The 22,236-nt window shown below is 22.5% G+C and overlaps 2 protein-coding genes across 7 annotated transcripts in view; one reads left to right on the top strand and one right to left on the bottom strand.

Moving 5' to 3' along the window:
• Nucleotides 1–22,236, top strand: part of LOC134835607 (plasma membrane calcium-transporting ATPase 2) — a 65,157-nt gene that overhangs the window by 21,232 nt on the left and 21,689 nt on the right. For 4 of the 6 annotated variants that reach the window (XM_063850496.1, XM_063850500.1, XM_063850495.1 and 1 more), the window contains 5 exons: nt 17,254–17,424; nt 18,040–18,237; nt 18,296–18,582; nt 19,540–19,750; nt 21,125–21,160. In XM_063850496.1, the coding sequence (XP_063706566.1) occupies nt 17,268–17,424; nt 18,040–18,237; nt 18,296–18,582; nt 19,540–19,750; nt 21,125–21,160 (889 nt within the window). In that variant the 5' untranslated portion in view covers nt 17,254–17,267. Of the gene's footprint in view, nt 1–12,993; nt 13,016–17,253; nt 17,425–18,039; nt 18,238–18,295; nt 18,583–19,539; nt 19,751–21,124; nt 21,161–22,236 lie in introns of those variants that run through there. The other 2 variants (XM_063850497.1, XM_063850499.1) reach the window with 2 other exon arrangements.
• On the bottom strand, nt 4,967–5,516 carry LOC134835605 (general odorant-binding protein 99a-like). The gene is made up of 2 exons (XM_063850492.1): nt 5,421–5,516; nt 4,967–5,364 (listed from the first exon to the last, which is right to left on the bottom strand). Exons 1-2 carry the CDS (start codon nt 5,457–5,459, stop codon nt 4,984–4,986), a joined length of 420 nt encoding a protein of 139 aa, XP_063706562.1. The 5' UTR covers nt 5,460–5,516; the 3' UTR covers nt 4,967–4,983.

The following is a 22,236-nucleotide window of genomic DNA, read 5'->3' as shown; positions in this document are numbered from 1 at the left end:
TTTAATTAAAAAATTAAAATAAAATTGAAAAAAAAATAAAAATTTAAAGAAATATAAAAAAATTATCTTTTAATAGTTTTGGATTTTAACTAAAAAAAATCAAGTATATAATCATGAAAATAAATTTTATTAATAAAATAAAAAATTTTTTGGAAAAAGTCAATTTATTAAAAAATTAATTATAAATAAAAAAAATTAATTAAAAAATAAAAATTATTCTATTATATTTATTAAGATAAAAAAAAAATAATAAAATTTTTAAAAATATTTTTAACTTTCGAGAAGATGACAAAAGATAAAAAATTGAAAAGTTAATTAAAATATAAAAATAAATAATTATAAAAATTTAATTTTTAAAAAATTAAATCATTTTAAGCTAAAATTGAATTTATAAAAAAAAATAAAAATTAATCATTGAAAATTAAATTATTAAAAAATAAAAAATTTATTTGAAATTGAAATTTTTTAATCGAAAAATTATAAAAAAATAACAATAAAAATATCATGAATTTTAACATTTTACATTTAAAACAAAAAATTACCTTGCTTGAAGCTAAAATTCATAAAATTCCATTTAAACTTAAATTCATCACCGATAAAACCGCAGTTGTCAAAAAAAAAATCGAGTTCTAACAAATTTCATATCTACAGAACAATTTTTTTTTATCTATTTATATTTATTTTACCCACACTATAATTACATAAGCCGGGTCAACCATTGATTTTACCATCATGTACAAATCCATGAGCAAGAACATGAGACGACGACAACATAAAAAAAGCACTCAATGGATCGATATGTCATGCCACTACTCTACAACTCTCTCTCATGTCGCCTTTTTTGTCGTGTGTGTTGCGCGGAGTTGCATGGTACTTTTCGAGAGACAAGTGTTTTGTTTTGAACTCTTATTACTTTTTGATCAATGAATGAAGTGAATATTGATGCCATGTTTATATTATTATTAGTGAAGGTATGTTTGTGTGTCGGGCCGAGCGGAACGCATGACTCACATGAATGAATAAATAAACGGAAGCAATACATAATTCATGGGAAGGACACCGAACATGCACCGCACTGGAGGCATTTTCGCTGAAAGACGAAGAAAATTGTTCCGACGAAACTCTAAAAAAAAAGGGAGAAATAGTACGTGCGAAACGAAGAAATATGAGTTATAAAGTGTGTGGCGGGCGCAAAATGGAAATTATATGCATGTTATTGTAAGAGCAAGAATAATTGAGCCATAAAACCACACATAAAATTGTATTATGTTCTTAAATAATTTAATGTGATTCTAATCCATTTTCACCGACACCTCCTACGACGCGACGTACACATGTTTACGAGACATGTACGTCGCGGTAATGACGACCTGCGCCTTCAAATCGGATTAAATTTCAATGACAATCGACCTTTACGACGGAGGAAAAAAGTTTCACGATCCCAAAAAGTTATTTTTGAAAATTTCAAAGAAAGGTTAAAAAATTATTTTTTAAGAAAAAATTTAAAAAAAATAAATTTTATATTTTATTTTGAAAAAAATATAAATTTAGCAAATTTTAAATTATTTTTACTATTTTACGTTAAAAAATTTAAAATTAATACAACGAATAAAATTAAATAATAAATAAAAATAAAATATTTTAGAAAAAAAAATAAATAATTCATAAAATTAATATTTTTTTTCTAAATTAATTTTTTATAAATTTTATTTTTTTTAATTTTAAAATTATTTTTTTATAAATTTTAAATATAATGAATTTCTTTATTTTAATTTTAAATTCATTAATTTAATATTTTTTTTTATAAAAAATATTTTTTTAATTATTTAAATAATTAATTTTAAAAGAATTTAAAATTTATTTTGAAAAAAAAAATAAATAAATTTAATTTTTATTAATTTAACGAATTCATAAGTATTTTAATTTTTTTAATCAACTTTTTAATAAAAATAAACTTAGAAAAAAAATTTAAAAATAAAATTTTCTGAGCAAAATTTCTTCAAAAATTAAAAAAAATCTTATAAAATTACGCAATTTTTCTCCCAAATCAAATTTGTACCCTGATGAAAAAAAAATTGAATCTGTCTTCCAAGAAACAAATATTTGGACACACTCATGTGTGCCATAAATCACGGCGCGCGCTGCTTCCTCCATTCACTCATGTGCGATAAATAAATTTATTTGGATTATAAAATGTCTGATGGAAATAAATTATTGATTAATTTGTCTGTGGATGCAAAAAGGTGCTTTTGTTCTCTCATTTATCTTAATTTTTTTCGTTTAATTTCAGAAACCGCGAGAAAAAATTTTTCTATAAATAAAACATAAAAGGATGCTTTCAAACAAAATTAAATCGATAAAATGAATTTACGAAATTAGAGGCACATTAATTAATTTTTTGACTGCTTTTCGTGTGAACGAGAATAATTGAACGTCAATTATCGCCGATAATTATTAGATTTTACACACACCTAATGAAAATCTCATCAATCTTCACTTTTGAACGCGATCATCATCATTATTATTAAAGTTTTTCACGAACGCAGCAACAACAAAGAGAAAATCTAAAATAATACGACCTTGACATCTTCGAGCATATATTTTCTTTTTTGTAACATGTTGTTGTATAAATATTTCATGTGTGTGTGCGAGTGTTTGATGATAATACAATAAAACACCATCGCATCATCATGAAAACACACATTCACGTCCTATTTTCCGACATTCTTCTCCTTCTTCTCGTACGGAGTTGTCAATTTACATTTTTTAATGCAAAAAATTGCCCTACGAACGAGAAAAAAGGTCACTTTTTAACCTAGATTGCGTCTCTGTTGTGTTGCATGCCACATGAACACGTCATAAGATTGCTTCTGTTCTGCCGTTATCGCACAGCTACGACATAAAATATAAATTAATAAATAGTAACGTCGACGACGACGAAGAAAAAACCGAAGGAACGGAAGGAAAAGAGTAACAAGGGATTTTATTACCCACTTAGATGAACCTTTTGCTCTTTCTCTCGTAATTCGCTTCAAACGAAAAAAAAAGGTTTTCTCGTAAAATAAAATTTTATAGGAATTTCTTCCTGTCCCTATTTTTGCACGTTTTATTTATTTTTTTACTATTAATCACTGCGTTCATTTATATTAAAAAATGATAAAAATGTGAAAAAAAAAATATTTTACATTGTCACAAAAGGTGAAAAAGTGTCGGAAGCAGATGACGCAAGACTTATAATAACATGCATGTAACTGTTGTTCAGTTGCTGATAAAAAGTGTAATTTAATAATTCGTTACGATTGCACGACGACGTCAGAAAAACTTGCAGTATGACAGTTTTAGCTTGTTTTAAATTAAATTTGAGGGGTGAGATGCGAGTAAAAATGGCAAAGGGGATTAATTAAAGATGTTGGGATGTTTATTAAAGGGTTTAGGGGAAGGAACAAAAATTAAAATATTTTCTTGGGATCATAAAAATTTATTTGAAGACTAATTTTAAAGTACCTTTAAATTTTATTTATTTATTTTTTTTTTAATTTTATTATTTTTTTTATTTTATTAAAAATATGAAAATTAAAATTAATTTTATTATTATTTTTTTTTTTTTAATTAAAAAAAATATTTTTATTTTTTTAATTATTTTTTTAAAATTTTATTAAAAATGTGAAAATTTAAATACAAAAATTTAATTAGTTTTTTTTTTATTAAAATTTAAAATTAATTAAATTAAAAAATTTAAATTTAAAAATAATTTTTTTAGTTTTTTTTTTTTATTAAAAATGTGAAAATTATAATTTAATAAAAAATAAATTTAATTTAATAATATTAAATTTTTATTAAATTATTTATTTATATTTTAATATTTTGTCATTTAATTTTTTTTATAAGCAGTAAGCAGAAAATTTATTTTAAAAAAAAATTAAAAAAATTAAATTAAAATTTATTTAAAATAAATTTTATAAAAATTTAATTAAAAAATATTAAAAATTAAATTAAATAATATAGGAATTTTGTTCAATTTTAACTTTATTTTTTTTCATTATTAATTTTTACTTTTTTTTTAATTTTCATGATTTTATTACATTTGAGTACTTCAATGTACCTTTTTCAACTCAAAAAATAATTTTTTGCATCAAATAGTTTCTTTTTAAGATGTAATATTTTTTTTTAAACAATCATAAAATCTCATTTTTAAATCCCAAAATAGCATTTTTATCACCTTTCAATGCATTTCAAAGCAATTTCAGGACATAAAATGTCCATATTCAACATTAAATTAATTCTAAAAATGACTCAAAATCAAACTTTATGTCATTTTACCTCCCCAACGAGCTTTTTCAATCACTTTAATTCACTGAAAATTCCTATTTCATATCTTTTCATGACAAAATCTGAGAAAACAACTCCCTTAAAGGCAATTTTAACGATCCATTTGATGATTTCTAATGAATTTGTTGATATTCAAATTAACTTAACTACCGTATTAACTCAAATTCTCTGAAAAAAATCATCTTCAGCTGTTCTCAATCTGCCAAACAACAAAAAAAATAACGTTAGAGACCAGAAATTGTTTGAACGTGAAATGAGTTTGTCTATTTTTAAATGTTTCTCATTCGCGATTTCCTATAACTTTCAAAAAAAAAAGCATATTTTATTTTAAATCTTTGTTCTTTCGAGATTTTCGAGTGAAAAATTACTTTGACCTTGAGATTTGCGCGAGACAAAAAAAAAAGAAATTAACGTTCTTCTAAAATAAATAATTTTCTGGAAAATTACGCGAGCTATTAATAAACCCTTCGCGCGTCTAAACTTGCGATCATAAAATTTGTACAAATTAAAATATCTTTATGACCGCTTTTAATGGGCACGGGCAGTCATTAGCAATAAAAGTTGAACGAAAAATTGCACTTGCTCACAAAAAAATTTGATAAGATAAAAAAATTTCGTAATATTCGATTTTTTTATTTAAAAAAAAAAATTTTTTTAATGTTTTCTTTCGGTGACGTTCAAGTTGTGTTTCTTCAAGCAAACGAATCCCTTGTAGGCCCACAAGCAGCTGTTGCTCTTGAACTCCTCGACAGAAGTCTTGCATTCCTCAATAATTGGGCGAACTTCATCTTCGGTCTTGCCATTGGCAGCAGCGACTTGTTTGATCATCTCATCGACCAAAACTCCGTGTTCCTCATCGAAAATTCCGACTTTTTTGGCGACGCAACGAACATGGCAATAAGACTCATCATCTTGTCCGTATTCTTGGTTCTTGTATTTGGCGACGTGATCGGCGGCAATTCCGTTTTCTGTTCCGCATTCGTCGTGGAATTTCATCAAATCCTCGAAATGTTTGATGTGGAATTCAGCTGAGACCTAAAAATTTAATTTTTTAAGTTTTTTGAAGGAATTGAGGGCAAAAGTTTACTTACAGCAGCAACGACTGCCAATAAAACCAAGAAGAATTTCATGATGCGTGTTTTGAGGTGTGCTTCGAAGAAAGCGTGAACTAGACTGAATGTCGCTTGTGATTTGTCTCCCGAATTTATAGCTCGCTGATAGTCGATAATCATTACCTAACAACCAAAATTTTACTACCGGTACATAAAAATGTTGACATAATCTGTCTGGTTTCTTGTTCTTTGTTGTTATCAAAAATTTTTGATTTTTTTTTTATTTTTTTTTTTGCGAATCAGGGTTGATAATTTAATTCTGCTAAAAATTTAAAAAAAAGTTTTTAACTTTTATTAAATTATTTTAAAAAAATAAATAATTTAAAAAATAATAATAAAAATAAATAATTTAAAAAATTAAAAAAAATTTAATCTTAACAAAAAATATTTTTTTTAAAACAAAAAGTTAAGAATTAATTTAATTTTCTTTAAGAAAATTATTTTTCCATTATTTTAATTTTTTCTATTTTTTTTAAATTTTAAATTAATTTTTTTTTAATTTTAAAAATTTTTTAATTAATTAATTTTGAATTAAAATTTTTTTTAGTTTAAAAAAATTATTTTTTAATTTTTTTAAAAATTTTTCTTTTATTTTTTTCTAAAATTCAAACGTTTAGTTTTATTTTATTTTATTTTTAATTAAGAGACTTAAATTTGAATTTTTGAAAAAAAAATTAAAAAAAATAAGAAATATTTTTTTTAAATTAAAAAAAAAATTAAATCAAAATTAATAAATAAAAAAAAATAAATTTAAAAAATTTTATAAATAAAAAAAAATAAAATAATGAAAAAAAATCTTCAGCATTGAGAAAAATAGAAAATTATTTTTTTTTCAACCCTGTTTGCAAATTCTTCCAAATTGAGTAATAGAAAGACCGAGAAAGAGAGAGAAAGGTTATCGCCCATTTTATGTTCAAAACAACGCAATTCTACAAAAGAAAAAAATTATCAACAAAATACTAATTTTTATTTTTATTTCTTTATTTGCAGGTGAGTGACAGTTCAACAAATTACCGCAAAATTCCCATTTTGAGCAGCGAATGTGAGTTTCAACGAAAAAAAACAAACCAGTCGTCTCCATCGTGCATGACTTATTTTTTTAATACTGCCGCTTTTTACATTATGTTAATAACGGTCATAAAAAAAGTTATCTCAAAATTACATCTAACAACAGCAATTTTTTTATTTGCTCGTGTCTCTCTTCCATTCGGCTGCGAGTCCTTCATCATCCTCCCTCTAAATCAACACAGCGAGCAATACGAAAATTTATCTCATAATCAGAGGTTACAAGGGTATCGCGTTTCGTTTCGCGTGAAACAACGGCAAAAAAAAAACAAACAAATCGAGATCTGTCACGCCGTTGTCTCTCCCGAGCATTCCAAGGGTGTGAAGGTCTTCATTTCTTCGGCAACAAAAGAAAATGAAAGAAGAAGCGCGCTGGCTTACGTGACGTTAGATTATAATATTCTCGTTGAATGCTTTAATAAATTTGCATTTTTATCGCCAATTTTTTGTAATGTGAGCGGAGAAGAGATGAAATTATTGCGAAAGAGTCGGGTTTTGTTGGTTTTTTTTATGATGAAATGGAAAAATGCGGCACGCGAAACGGTAAGCCAGGATTTTTTATGCGAGGAAATTGAACTTTTATGTGAAGGGCTTTCAATTTTGGGACATTAAGGGTCAATTAAGGTTTTTCAATGATAGAAAAATTCAAGGATTTGACCCAATTTTAATTTCAATTGACTTGTGGTAGGTCTTTTTTACAAAAAAAAAAATAAAATAAAAAATAAAAATCATAAAAATTTCAATTAAATTTTTTTTAATTAAAAATTCTATCAAATTGATATTTTTTTTAATTTAGAACAAATTTTGAAGGAAATACGAGTTTTAAGACTTTATTAAAATTTTAAACTCAAAAATTTAAATGACAAAAATTGCTCTTTGAGCTTTAAAATTTTCTGTTCAATCAGATTTCGTTAAAAAAAATATTTAATTATTTAATTTTTTTTTAAATACAAAAGTTTAAAAAAAAATATTTAAATAATTAATTTTAATAAATAAAAATGTAAATTTAAAAAAAAAAATATTTTTTAAATTTACTTATTTATAATTTTTTTTAAATTTTATTTCCAAAAAAAAAATAATTAAAAGCATAAAATATAATTTTTGTTTAAATTAAAGTCCGATAGAAAAATTAATTTTATTTAAAAATATTTAAGAATTTTAAATTTAAAAAAATATAAATTTTTGATTTTTATGGGAAATAAAATTTAAAAAATTATGAATTAATAATTTAAAAAAAAAAATTAAATTTAAATAAAATAAAAAAAAATTATTTAAAAAATAAATTAAATTTTATTTAAATTTTTATTTATTAAAAATAAAAAAAAAATATTAATCATACTCAATAAATAAAAATTTAATTTTTGAGCCTTTTTTTACCATTCGTCGTCTTACACATAAAAATAATTTTTTTATATTTTTTTTCATTTTTTAAAAATTCACAAAAGCCCTTTAAACTCAATTTTTTCTTCATAAAAAGAACTTTTCTCAGAAAATTAATTTTTAACGAAATACGTTTCATCATCAAAATAAAAACTTAATGTCAAATGCAGGCAAAGTTGCATAGAATCCTTTAAAAATTTAATCATTGGCTTCCCACTCCAATTTAAATATTCATGAAAATGTGAAAAATTCCTACCTACTGATCTATTTTTAAGTCAAATGGCAACAAAACCGCGCGCGTCATACCGGTTCGTCAAGCAAAAAAAAAAAATCCGCGTTATCAGAACCAAACACAAGTTTCGAACAACAGAAGAAAAAAAGAAACCCTCGCCCAAGCACAATTATTATAATAACAATAAAAGTAAAGTCCTTGCAAAGCGAGCGCGAGAGAGAGAAAGAGAGCTACACGTCGTCAGTCATCATGCCATTATAATTATCTTCAGTCCCGTTTCATTTCCAAGTGCGGCAAGAAGATGGAAAAGCAAAAAAAAAAGGAACGGAAAATCATGTCATCCTTTAACCAACTACTCGATGCTAGCGAGACATGTAGTTATGTTATGTTGAATAAAAGCCCGAAGAGCGAAACACGCATGTGCTAGATGGAATTTGACATAATTTTCCGCCATCAACGCTACATGTGCCGGAATAGTGAGGTAGATCGTGAAAGGCCCGCTTTGTGTGTGTGTGTGTGTGTGTTTGTGACACTCAGACTAACGAAGGATTCCATTTTACGTGTGGGAAAAAAATTAAAGTCGAACATTTCGACTCGATTTAAATTGCTCTAGATTTTCCTCCAGCGCGAAGTTGTGCGATTGTGTGAGTGAGTGACTCGAGGAGAACAACATTAAACATTAACGAATGCACACATTGTCAGTGACGTCATTGATTATGTATTCCATGAAATGTGTGTAAAGGCCTTTTGTTTTTTTCTCTCTCTCTCTCGTAACGGATGCCAAGTAAAATGCTTTCTTTAAAATTGATTTTAATCAGATATTGTTGCATGCAGGTTCATTTGTGGTAAAACTCCAAAAGAGAGACGTAATTTAATTGAAAGACGTCATTTGTCCAATTAAGGATTTGTTATCTTTTTACGAATTTAACCAACTTACAATTTAATTATTTTTCTTTTTTGATGATAATTTAATAGAAATCAAGCGATTTTTGTTTGAAATTTTGATAAAAAAATTATCTGGAGGTAATTTAGAAGTTTTTTGATTGTTTAAAAAGTTTTTTTCTTAATTTTTATTAATTTAAGAAATTTGAGGTAATTTTGATACAAATAATTCGTAAAGTTTTGGTAAAATTAAAATTATTTTTTTTTAAATAGAAAATTCAAATTAAAATAAAATAAAAACTTAAAAAAAATAAAAAATTAAATTAATAAAATTAAATTGAAATAAAATAAAAATTTAATGAAAATTAAATAAAAATAAAATTTATTAATATAATTTAAATATTTTTTTTTTGAACATAATTTTTTTAAATTAAAAAAATATAATTTTAACATAATTTTTTGAATATAATTTAATTTTTTTTAAACAGCCTAACAAACAATAAATACCAAAAATTGTTAAAAATTATCTAAAATATATTTTTTTTTGTTCAAAAAATTTAAAAAAAAATTCTAATTTTTATATATTTTTTTAATTAATTAATTTATTTTATTTTGATGAAATTTCTTTTATTTTGATTAATTTTTTAAGAATAACTTCGAAGCAAAATATTGAAAAAAATTAAAAATAATTATCAAAATTGATTAAAAAATTTAAAATTTCAAACACAAGAATCTTTACAGAAAAATTTTATACACAAAAGGATCAAAAAATTTTTGATTTCAAAAAATTATTAAAGAAAAAAATTAAGTTTATGTGTTTGTAAAAGAAATTTTTAGAAAAATTACTAAAAATTAAAGAAAAATAATTAAAAACGAAATTTTCAATCAGATTTTTTTTTATAAAAAGATTTAAATTTATGTTTAATTTATTTTCTAATTTCAAAAATAAAAACAGTTAAAAATTATTTTGAAAAAAATTTTAAAAAAATTATAAATAAAATTTTAAAAATATTAAAAATTAAAAACAAATAATTTAAAAAATTTAAATAATAAAAAAAAAATTAAAAAAGTTTAAAAAAATTAAAATTAAAAACATTAAAATACATTTAAGAAACTTTAAAACAAAATAAACAAAAACTTTTCTTTTTATTTAAATAATTCATTCAAAAAATTTAACAAGAAAAAACTGATTTAAATCCAACCATATAATTTTTCGTCTGCGGCGTAAAAACGACATTTTTTTAATCAAAATTATCATTAATTATTCACAAAAAGTTCTTTCACACACAAAACTTTTTTTTTTTATCATAGGACAGATACGCACTCCGACAACGAGCCATCATTATATTTGGGTCAATTTTAACTCTAGAAAACTCATTGTTACAAAAATGAACAATTGTGACATTTTTCGAATAAATTTTCGCAGGAAATCATCAACTCGGGTGATTCCCAACTGAACTGAAAAAAAATAACAAACAGAAAAGGAAAGATAGTTCAAATAAGCAAAATTATTCATGTGTCATCATGAAAATGAAAATATTCCTCAATGGTATTGTCCAAAAATAAAATTTATCGGTACCTGAACGGAAAATTTCCCAAATATTAAACTCATTTTTCACACGAAACGAGCTGAATGTGTAATTTTAATGTAATTTCGTGTCCATATGATGCAAAATTTCCGTTTTGAGCAACAATTAAAATGTTTTTCGAGTAAAAAACCGGGCGTTTCCACATTTTGCCTTCATTTTCAGCTCCAACGACGTTAGATGTAATTTTATCCGAAAAAGGTTATTGTTTGTATTATTTAAATAAATTAGATTTTATTTCAAGTTACTTAAATAGTGATGATGATAACCCGAGCTTTATCATATCATGTCATCTCTCGTTTTGTCTCTATGTGCGTCTCAGTGTGGGACTTGCTTGCTTCACCGAGACGTGGGTAAACTATTTAAATCAACATTTCGACTGCAATGCTGTTGTTTTGATAGATAAGACATTCTTGTTTGTTTTATAAAGTGTCTGCTTGTTGTGTACAAATGTCGATGATGGTTGACTCGTATATGGTTCGTCGTCGTGTAGGCACAAGATGTTTCGTCAATTTATGGATACTTGTAACAAAATAGTTGTTTATGCATTTATGGGGTTTTTGTATATTTTGATATCAAAAGATATAAAATGAGGAAGGTTGAAAAATTTAATTTTCTCGGAAAAATTTCCAAGAATAAATGTAATTTAATTGTAAATTTTTTCTATTGCAACAAAAATTAAAAAAAATTTTTAATAAAATTTTAATGAATTTTAATAAAATTTAATTAAATTTTCAATTTTTTCTAATTTTTTAAATTTTTAATTTTTTTAATAATTTTAACAATTTAAAAAAAATAATAATTTTAAAAAATAATAAAAGTTAAAATTTTCAAAAAAATGATTTTGCGAATTTTTCCTATTTTGTATAATTTTTTTTATAATAAAAAATAATTTTTTATAATAAATTTATAATTTTTTATAATATAAATTTAAATAAAATTTTAAAATTTTTAATTTTATTTTTTTTTTAATTTTTTTTTATGCATAAATTTTTAATTTTTTTTTTTATTAAAATCAATAATTTAAAAATTAAAAAAAAATAATAAAAGATAAAAAAAAATTTTTCATTATTTTTTTATAAATTTTTATTATGTTTTTTTTTTAAATATTCATTTTAATATTTTAAAGATTTTTTAAATTTATTATTGGCAATTCAAAAATTTTGAATTTAAAAAAAGTAAAAAAAAATTAAAAAAATATAAAATTAAATTTATTAAAAAAATTAAGTATTAAATTTATATCTTCAAGAATTAAAAAAAAAATAATATAAAAAAATTTTCTTTTATTTAATTTTTTTTTTAATAATTAGAAAATATTAATTATGAAAAATTTAGCATTTTCATAAAATTAAATAATTCTATAAAATTCAAAAAAAAATTTTAAATAATTTTTTAGTAAATTAAAAATTAAATTCCTCATTTAAAATATGTATTTATTTTTAATTTCAATTGTTGATAATTGTTTTTAAGTGATTTATTGTATTTAATGACGTACATTAACTAATTGCAATTTATTTCTTTAACTTACAAAATGACTCATTCTGACGTCTTTTCAACCTTCATTTTCAAAACATTTAATTTCTAAGCTGCTAATCTTCTAAATTACTGTAAGTGACTCAAATTTACAAAAAAAATCTTGCAATTAATTTCACAAGCAAAATCTCACGTATGATTCTTATCTTAAGCCACCATTCAAGACCGGTTTTAATCGAATTTCCTGTAAAACTGAATTTATCTCGAGGAAAAAGACAAAAATTCATCAGAAAATATTTTTTATGACGACTCTTCACTAATTTTTTTACGGTTACAGTCATCATTAATAGCTGAATGGACACTTAAATGCTCGGCAAACAATTTTTTTGCTAAATTTATTTTTTTTCTTGCGTTTCTTCGCATCTCACGTCATTGGAAGTGAAGCCAGCGATGACGTATGACGACTGCAGATAATTAATTCATTTATTACGACGACGACGATATCACTCGCGCAACACGACAACGATGGAAAGATAACAGAAATATGTCAAGAGTGTGTGTGAGCCACAAAAGAGATTCATAATTTTTTATTCTGCGATAAGTACGTTTTTTTTTCTTCTTTTTTTTCACAAGTGTCGAATGTTAAGAGAGAGAACGAGTTCAGTTGTCATTCGTGCATCGTGTCGTGCGTGGGATTCTTTTTTTTTATTTTATCGAGTTTTCCTGGCAACAACTCACGACGAGTACGACTCAAGTGCAACTTTTTTAAATAAAGTTAATTAATCAACTCACCTACGAACCAACAAAACTGTCCGATAACAAACTTTTTGTGATATTGATACATTTTAAGTTAATTATGAGTGGTGCCGTCAGCTGATAATAAATTCAATTTCGGATACCGACAAAAATATTGCGTGAAGTGAAAATTATTGAAAAATTAAATTTGTGACTGAAAAGTGAGTAATAATGAATTTTATCATCAGGGCTTCCTGCAGAAAAAAAAATGAAACAACAAAAAAAAATGTAGTGAACGTAATTAAAGATAAACAACATGACAGTTTGATTTAATTACATTTATGAATGAATAATTCAATTGTTTTGTGTTACGCGGTGCATTGATTGAATTCGAAAAAAGGCAATTTTCGATTGGAATTTATTACATGGAAAAATATTCGTGTTTGGAATATTTTCGAATTAAAAAAAAAATAATAAAAAAATAAAATAAATTAATTAATTAATTAAATAATAAAAAATTAAAAAATAAAATTTAAAAAAAATTAAATTAAAAAATATTTAAAAATTAATGAATTTTTTTTTGAGAATTTTTACCTGTAAATTTTTTTTTATTATTTATTTTTAATTTAAAAAAAAAATAAAAATTATTTAAATTTAAAATTAATTTAAAAAAAAATAAATAAAATAATCTTAACAAATAAAAAATAAAATATTAATTAAACTAATTTATTTATTTACGTTAATTTTTTTTTAAATATTAAAATTAAATTAAAGTTAAAAAATATTTAATTTCTTTAATAAATATTTAAAAATTAATGAAAAATTATTTTTTGCTTGAATTTTAATCTCTAAAATTTTTTAAAATGTTTTTTTTTTCTTGAAAATTATTTTTTAAAATATTTTTAAAACTTGAAAAAATAATTAAATTTGAAATTAATCTTTAAAAAAAAATTAAATGATCTTAACAAATAATTTTTTTATTAAATTAAAATATTTTTTATAAAATTAAAAAAATGAAATATTAATTAAAATAATTAATTTATTATATAAAATTAAATTAATTCAATAAAATAATCATAAATAATAGAAAAATTAAAATTTTTATTATAAAATAAAAAAATTAATTTAATTATTTTTAAATAAAAAAAATAATTTTTCAAAATTTATAATTTTTTAAAATAATGAATAATAGAAAATAAATAAATAAATGAAAGTTTTTTTATTTATTTAAAAAAAAAATAAAAATAATTTTTTGTTTTAAATAAATAAATAAAAAAACTTTTATTTATCTTTATGCATTGATAACCTTAACGATGGTCATATAATTCATATTATGTCAAATAATTTCGAAATTTATGGAAAAAACACACACAAGGTCAATTATTTGGTTTTCAACTATTTTTTTTCCATATTAAAAACCACCAATTGTTCATGAAATTTGACAAGCCAAAAAATGTATTTTTAATTTTAATCAATTTCCGTTTACTTTTCATACGCGAAATATTTATGCATGTGTCAAAAGTTTCAATTCGCCGTGCGTCTCTATGAAATAATAAATACAATAATTGGTGCAAAGACATTTAATACCGAAAGCAACGTCAATTTGTCGTAATTTATTTATGATAATGATGCATGACTAATGTGTCTTGGGCGACTTTATTGTTTGTTTTAGTGCACAGAAGAGAGAAAGTAAAACGGATATTGGCTAATTAAACGCATCCTAATTAAATTGTAGCACAAATAAAATAATCAATCAAGGCGTGTGGAGACGTCTGGTTATTTTCGTCAACATCAAACGACGACGAGCTAATTAAAGCAAATTGTCTCCATTAATAAGTGTATATCGCAATTGTGTATTAAATGGGATGCTAAATGATTGTAAATAGTATTATGTCAACACGTGACGTCGGAAAAAAAGTATAAATATTTATTTCTCAAGAGATAAGCGTTTTTTTCAAGTGGGGCTTATTTCATGATAAGTTGGACATCAATCAAACCCTAATTCGAAACTGATAAAAAATTGTTACTGACGACAAGGTCGGTCAATTTGTTGACTCAAAACTGATACAAGAGACCCTACATTGTATCGGCTGATAAATATTTTATTGAATCTTTAATCAAACAAACAACCTTTGACAAAATTTATAGGTTACTACTCGTCGTTGGGCTAAAAATAAAACAATTCACGAAAAAAATCACGTTTCCCTTCGTCACCAAATTTAATGTCACGATGCCAATACGTCATTTTCCCAACATGTGAGTGTAATGAGCATCAGTTGACAAAATTCACAGTTGGATAACCTCTTTTTTGTTATATAATGTAAACAGAATTCCTCCTGTCTTGCTAAATTTGGGTAACTTTTCGATACCTAAATTTGTTTTGTGGGAAAATATTCGGAATATTAATGGAAAAAGAGGAATAAACCACAATTACTGATGACTTTTGACCAATAATGACAATAATAATAATAAAAATCGATTGTAATTTTAATCTGATTTGTATGCCAATTAGCGTTCTTTTGCTACATGCATAGCTGATAGTAATGAAATGTAATAAAAATTACGTAAATTTACAACAATATTGGTATTTATTATTTATAATATGTTGTGATAATGATTTATTGACGATACAAAAAAAAATAATAATAAGTTTGGTGACATTTTGATTTTTTTTTAAATATTTTCTTATTATTAATTTTTTTTTTATTTTATTTTTATTATTAAAAAAAATTATAGCAAAAATTCTTATTCAAAAAAATATTTTTTTTTAAATTAAGATAATTTTAAGAATATTAAATTTTATTTATTTTTTTTATTAATATAAATAGCTAAAAAAATTATTATTTTACTTTTAAAAAATTATCCATTTGATGATTTTTAAGCTTGAAAATAATTTAAATTTTAAAATTTGAATTAAACAATATTAAAATATTTTTTAATGAGAATTTTTGCTTTAATTTTGTTTAGAAAACTATGAAAATACGTTTAATTTTTTTTTAATTTTGAACTTTTTGATTTTTTGAAACTTATATTAGATGAAAAACTAAAAAAAATAAAAAAAAAAATATTTTTTTTATTATCATTAAATTAAATTTTATTTTTCCATTAATTTACAATATATTTTCTTTTATTTAAAATTTTAAAAATTATTTTTTTTTAAATTGTTGATTAAAAAAAAGGATAAAAAAATATTTTTTAATATTTAAATCAATAAATAATTATTAATATTATATTTATTCAAAATTATTTTTTTCATTAATAAATATGAATTAACTCAAATATTTAAATATTAATAATAAATATTTTTTAATTATTTTTTAAATCAACAATTTTCAAAAAAAATATAAATTTCATTTTTTTAAATTATTAAATATGTAATTAATTGATATTTTAATAAATTAATTTTTATTTTATTTTTTTTAAATTTTAATTAATAAAGTTATATTAAAAATTAATTAATAAAATTTATTTGAATAACCTTTATATAGCATTATTAAATAATTAAAAATATCAAGGTTGTCATGATTTTAATGACAATTTAATTTTTGAAAAAATTTTATAATTTAAAAAAATATATAATTTCTTAATTTAAAGATTTAAATTAATATTTTTTTTTAAAGAATAATTTACAATTAAAATTATTTATAAATAAATAAAAAAAATAATAATTTTATAAAATAATTAAAAATAATAAAAAATGTGACAATTAAAAAATTTCTCTTAAAATTTAATTTTTAAGCCTAAATAAGTAAATAAAAAAAATTAAAATAATTAATTACCTATTCTAAAAAAATAAATAAAACATTATGGAAAATTTCTCGAAAAAAAAGTAAAAACTACTGAACGTTCAATGACATTAAAAACAAAAAAAAACATCGATATTGAGCAACACCGTTAGATGTTATATATATATAAATAATTAAGGGCACGCACACACAGTAAAAAAATGTGTTTTTGTTACCTACCATTTATCGATATTTTTATCCATCAAAATAAATTGTAGGTACTGCGATACTGATAAAACCTATCACTTGACGTCATGTCAATGACCTGATAATCGAAGTGAAAAAAAAATTATTTATCAGAAAAATTTGTCAACTGGAATCTGGTTAGCATCGATTTTGATCAAAAATAAAAAAAAATTACAAAATTTAGTAAATGACGCAAGAAATTGCGAATATTTAAATAAACCTTCGACTGTCGGAATTTGACGAAATTTGGACAAGTTCGAGACAAGTGCGAGTCTACAATGTACCAAGCCAAGTAACGACGACGACGACGTGCATTGCGATTAAATATTTAAATTGCAGAGTGACGGGGTTTGTAAATAAAATAATGTAGAATGACGAGACGGTTTGTGTGTGTTGAATGTTGATGGATGGCTTTCTGCTCTAAATAGATAAAATAAAAAAAAAATTTTTTTGAATAATATTTGAATTAATTTTCTTTTTTTTTGCAGACTAAATCATAACAATGGCTACGATAGACGGCAGACCGGCTCAATATGGGGTGACCCTCAAGCAATTGAGGGAGCTCATGGAACACCGAGGGAGAGAAGGCATAGCGAAACTCAATGAGCTGGGCGGCGTACAAGAATTATGTAAAAAATTATATACATCAGCGACAGAGGGTACGTTGTTTCGCACCTGCAATGCAGGAACATTTTCATTTTGCATTCCTTCGCGTTGATATGAAACAATTTTTTATGGACTCGTAAAGATTTCCACACGAGTTACATAAAAAAAATAAATTTATCACGACAATGACAAACATTTTTCGCATCGATTTTTTTCCAACCTCTCCTCTTTTCTCGCATTTCCACGGAAAACAATCATTGTTCTCGAAAACGAGCTGAAAAAAATAAAAGAATTGAACTAGAAACGAAAAATCCCTTGCCGATTGTTGATTTCATGAAATTTTTTCAACACTTTGATCCAATTTTTAATTTTTTTGCCTTTTTTCTACAATGTTGAATTATTTTAGGACCTAAAATGGCATAAAAACGCTTTAATTGTCTTTTAATCATAAATTTTAAATGTAAAAAGTCTTGGAACAGACATAAATTATACTTTTCGTACGTACCTTACGAACTTTTCCGACACGTGTTTGTAGATTTTAGTTTCCTCCGGCTGACATCTCGTCTCAAGAGAGCAATAAACATAATTATTTTTCCGTATAAAAGCGACTTTCTTCGTTCCATGCGAATTTTTTGTTAATTTTTCGCTCTTTTTTTGCGTTTTTACAGGATTAAGTGGGTCAAGAGAGGACATGGAACACAGGGCAGATACATTTGGCTCCAATGTAATACCACCGAAACCACCGAAAACCTTTATGCAATTAGTTTGGGAAGCGCTTCAAGACGTTACACTTATTATATTAGAAGTAGCTGCATTAGTATCCCTTGGTTTATCATTTTACTCACCTGCCGACGAGGAAGGGCCTGGTAAGATTTTCCCCAATTTAAAAAAAAATTAATTTTAATGAATTTTTTTCGTTTTTAGCTGCGTTAGACGATGAAGACGATCATCATGGCTGGATTGAGGGTCTCGCTATTTTAATATCTGTGATTGTTGTTGTGTTGGTTACTGCATTCAATGATTATTCTAAAGAAAGACAATTTCGTGGCTTACAAAATCGTATCGAGGGCGAACATAAATTCTCCGTTATACGGCGCGGCGAAGTGATGCAGATATCTGTCGGCGATATCGTGGTTGGCGACATTTGTCAGATCAAATATGGTGACTTGCTGCCAGCTGATGGCTGTTTAATACAAAGCAATGATCTAAAGGTAAAAAAATTTTATTAAAAAAATTATCAAAAAATTAATAATTTAATTTTTGAGTTAAAAAAAATTTTTTTACACATTTTAATTAATTTTTAATATTTATTTTCATTTAGAATTAATTAGAAAATTTTAATTCAATATAAATAATTATTTTTATTTTTTTTTCTTTCTATTAACTCAATTAATATTAATTTATTTTATTTGAAAAATTTTATTTAGTTTTTATTATTTATTTATTTTTAATTAATTTATTTTTTTTTTTAATTTTAATTTATTTTTTATTTATTTATTTTTTATTTTATTTATTTTTTTTTAATTTTTTTTTTATTCTTTATTTTTTTTTAAATTCTTTAAATTTTTTAAATTTAAAAAAAATATATTTTATTTAAAAAATTGAATTTTATTTTTTTTATTTAATTTAATTCTTTTTCGTCAAAATTTTTGATTATTTTTTTATTTATTTATATTTTTTAAGATTTTTTAATAATTATTTTAATTCAAATTTAATTTGAATTATTTTTTAATTTAAATAATTAAATTATTTTATTCAATTACTTAATTAATTTTATTTTATTTTATTTTCATTTAATTTTTTGAAATTTATTAATTTTTTTAAAACATTAAATTATTTTAAATTTTTAATTAAATTTAGCTACAAAAAAAAAACAATTTAAAAATTTTTATTTTAATTTAAATAATCAAATTAAATTTATTCAATTAATTTTCTTTTTATTCATATATATAAATTTTTATTTTTTATTTTATTTTTTATTTTTTGAATATTAATATTTTTTTTATTGAATATTGAATTTTTTATTGAATTTATTTCACATTTATTGAATATTGAATATTGAATTTTTGAATATTAAAAAATAAAATTTATCTTAAAATTTTTTTTTTAATTTTTTAACTCAAATTTTTTTTTAAAAAATACTCACAATTTTTTTATTTTCTTAACAGATTGACGAATCATCTCTAACCGGCGAATCAGATCACGTGAAGAAAGGCGAAAGCTTCGATCCCATGGTCTTGTCAGGCACACACGTCATGGAAGGCAGCGGCAAGATGCTCGTTACCGCTGTCGGTGTCAACTCACAAGCTGGCATCATCTTTACGTTGTTAGGCGCCGCCGTTGACGAACAAGAAGCTGAAATCAAGAAAGCCAAGAAAGGTCAGTATCCTTTTTGTTTTGTTCTGTTCCAACTTTCAAAAAAAAAATAATAATCGTCTTTGTGAGTCTCTGTCCTTTAAAAAATTAAAAAAAAATGTTTTTCCCCCCGTTCGATTTTTCTTCATTTTTGCCCCGAATTTTTTTGGTTTTCCTCCTCCGCCTGCCTGCTTGATGATCCAACAACCCTCCGAGTCCCCAACAACCAACAACTCAAAACTGATAAAAATTCAGTCTGATTTTTTTAACTTTTTTTTTTCAAAAATTAAAAAAAAATTAGTCCTGTAGTGCAAAAAAATCCTTTTTTTTTTGTTTCAACCCATTTTTTTCTGTACACTTCATCCCGATTCTTCTATTTTTTTATTTTCAATCAACAACACACGATTAAACAATATTTGCATTTTTTCACATTTTTTTCTAAAAAAAAATATTTTTTTAATAATATAAAAAATTAAATGTAGTGGGAATGAACATTTTATAAACTTTTTTAACTCTCTATCATCTCAACATCTATTTCTACAAAAAAAAAAATTAAAATAAAATGTTTCGTCGTTTCGTGTCAATTTTGCAACTTTTAACTACTACTTCTGCTTTTTACTTTCAAGAATTACTTGAAAAATGTAGTTAAAAGTTTATTTTTTACAACATTTTAACTTTTTTTCAACATTTTTTTTTAATAATTTTTTTGTGTCATCCTGCATTTTGCATTCCCCTTCAAAATATTTTTTTTCCGACAAAAATTATTTTTTTTAATATTTAATTAATTGTTGTCTTATTTTTGGGATAAAAGTGCACAGAAAAAATCCGTTGAAATTGTAACTAACAAAAAAGCTGCGAAAATGAGTGCGCTTTAGTTTCTTTTTTTTATTTGTTAAAAGTTTATGATTAACAAAAAAAAATATTAGAATAGATTTTTTTAATGGGAACACAGGCTGTCATACTTCACAAAAAAAAAAACAAAAAACATTCAATAGGTAGTTAAAATAAATAATTAGAAAATTTTGCACTGCAAAATAGCTTATTTTTAGAAATTCAGTCAAAAAAAAAAATATTTTCATGCATTATCATCTCGAAAAAAAATCTACAATTCTTCTCTCAGTGACTCATTTATCACAAAAAAAATCGTTGTCGTGTCGCCCAAAAAAAATCCCCCATCTCTTGACTTCTCTCTCTGTTCGAATTTCCACTCCTCATTTTTTCAACCTGAAAAATATAATAAAAAAAATATTTTGACGCTAAATAATCTGTTTATATATTTTTGCATGTTGAAAAAAAAACCTTCTTCTTGTAAAAAAAAAACGAATTCCGTATCATAAACAAAACATTCAAAAAAATAAATAAAAAAAAACACACAAATAACCCAATTATAAAACACAGAAGCCAAAAAGCAGAGGAAAAAGAAGAGTTTATCAGGTGAATTTTTTTTATTATTTTTCATCATTGCTCTCTCTTTCTATATAAATATATATATTATACTATATATACTCAAAGTATTTGATGTTTTTCTACTTCTCACTTAATTTTTTTATTTAACTTTTGTTATGCGTAAATATTTATTATATTATACAATATTCACATATATACTCACACTTACTTACTTAATAACCTGCTTTCACACACTTTTAATATTTTTTTCTTTATTAACTATTTTTTTTAATAACATTTTTTACACTAATTTAGTTTTATTGCATGAAAAGCTAACTTACTAATAATTTTTTGTATGAATTTGTTATGGGTTTAAGTAGAATTTCAACTCAAAGTGTCAAAGGTAAATATATTCAACGACAAAATGATTTTTAATGATTAAACGTAAATTTATTTATTTAATCAATTATTTAAAATTTTAATTAATTTTATTAAAAAAAAAAATTAAATAAATTGTTTAAAAAATATTATTTTAAATTATTGTAAAAATTAATAAATAAATATGTTTAATTGAATAAATAAAGTTAAATTTAATAAATTAAATTTAAATATAAATTTTTACATAAAAAATTAAATAAAAAAATAATAAAAATAAATTAAACTATGAATTAATTTAATTTTAAATTAAAAATATTTTTTATAAAATTTTTATTTTAATTTAAAATGAATTTATTTAAGATAATAAAACAAATTTTAATTTAATTTTAATTTTTTTTTTTATATTTATTGTTTTAAATATCAAAAAATGCAAAAATTATTCATAAAAAATTAAACAAAAAAAAAAAAATTAAAAAAAACTAAGCTATGAATTGATTTAATTTTAAATAAAAAATAATTTAATTTTTTTTATAATATTAATAGTTTTCTTTTTAATTAAAATGAATATTATTTATGAAATAAATTTTAATTTAATATTTAATTTTTTTTAAATTACAAAAAAATTACAAATTTACAAAAATTGTTCAAAAAAATAAAATTAAAAAAAATAATATAAAATTAAACTATGAAAATAATTTAATTTTTTATCATAATTTAATTTTTTTTTTTAAATTAATTTTATTAAA

Source organism: Culicoides brevitarsis, chromosome 3 (genome assembly GCF_036172545.1).
Source record: "Culicoides brevitarsis isolate CSIRO-B50_1 chromosome 3, AGI_CSIRO_Cbre_v1, whole genome shotgun sequence".
NCBI lineage: Eukaryota > Metazoa > Arthropoda > Insecta > Diptera > Ceratopogonidae > Culicoides > Culicoides brevitarsis.
The sequence above is the reverse complement of the archived record's forward strand: the minus strand, read 5'-3'. Positions and strand labels throughout refer to the sequence as shown.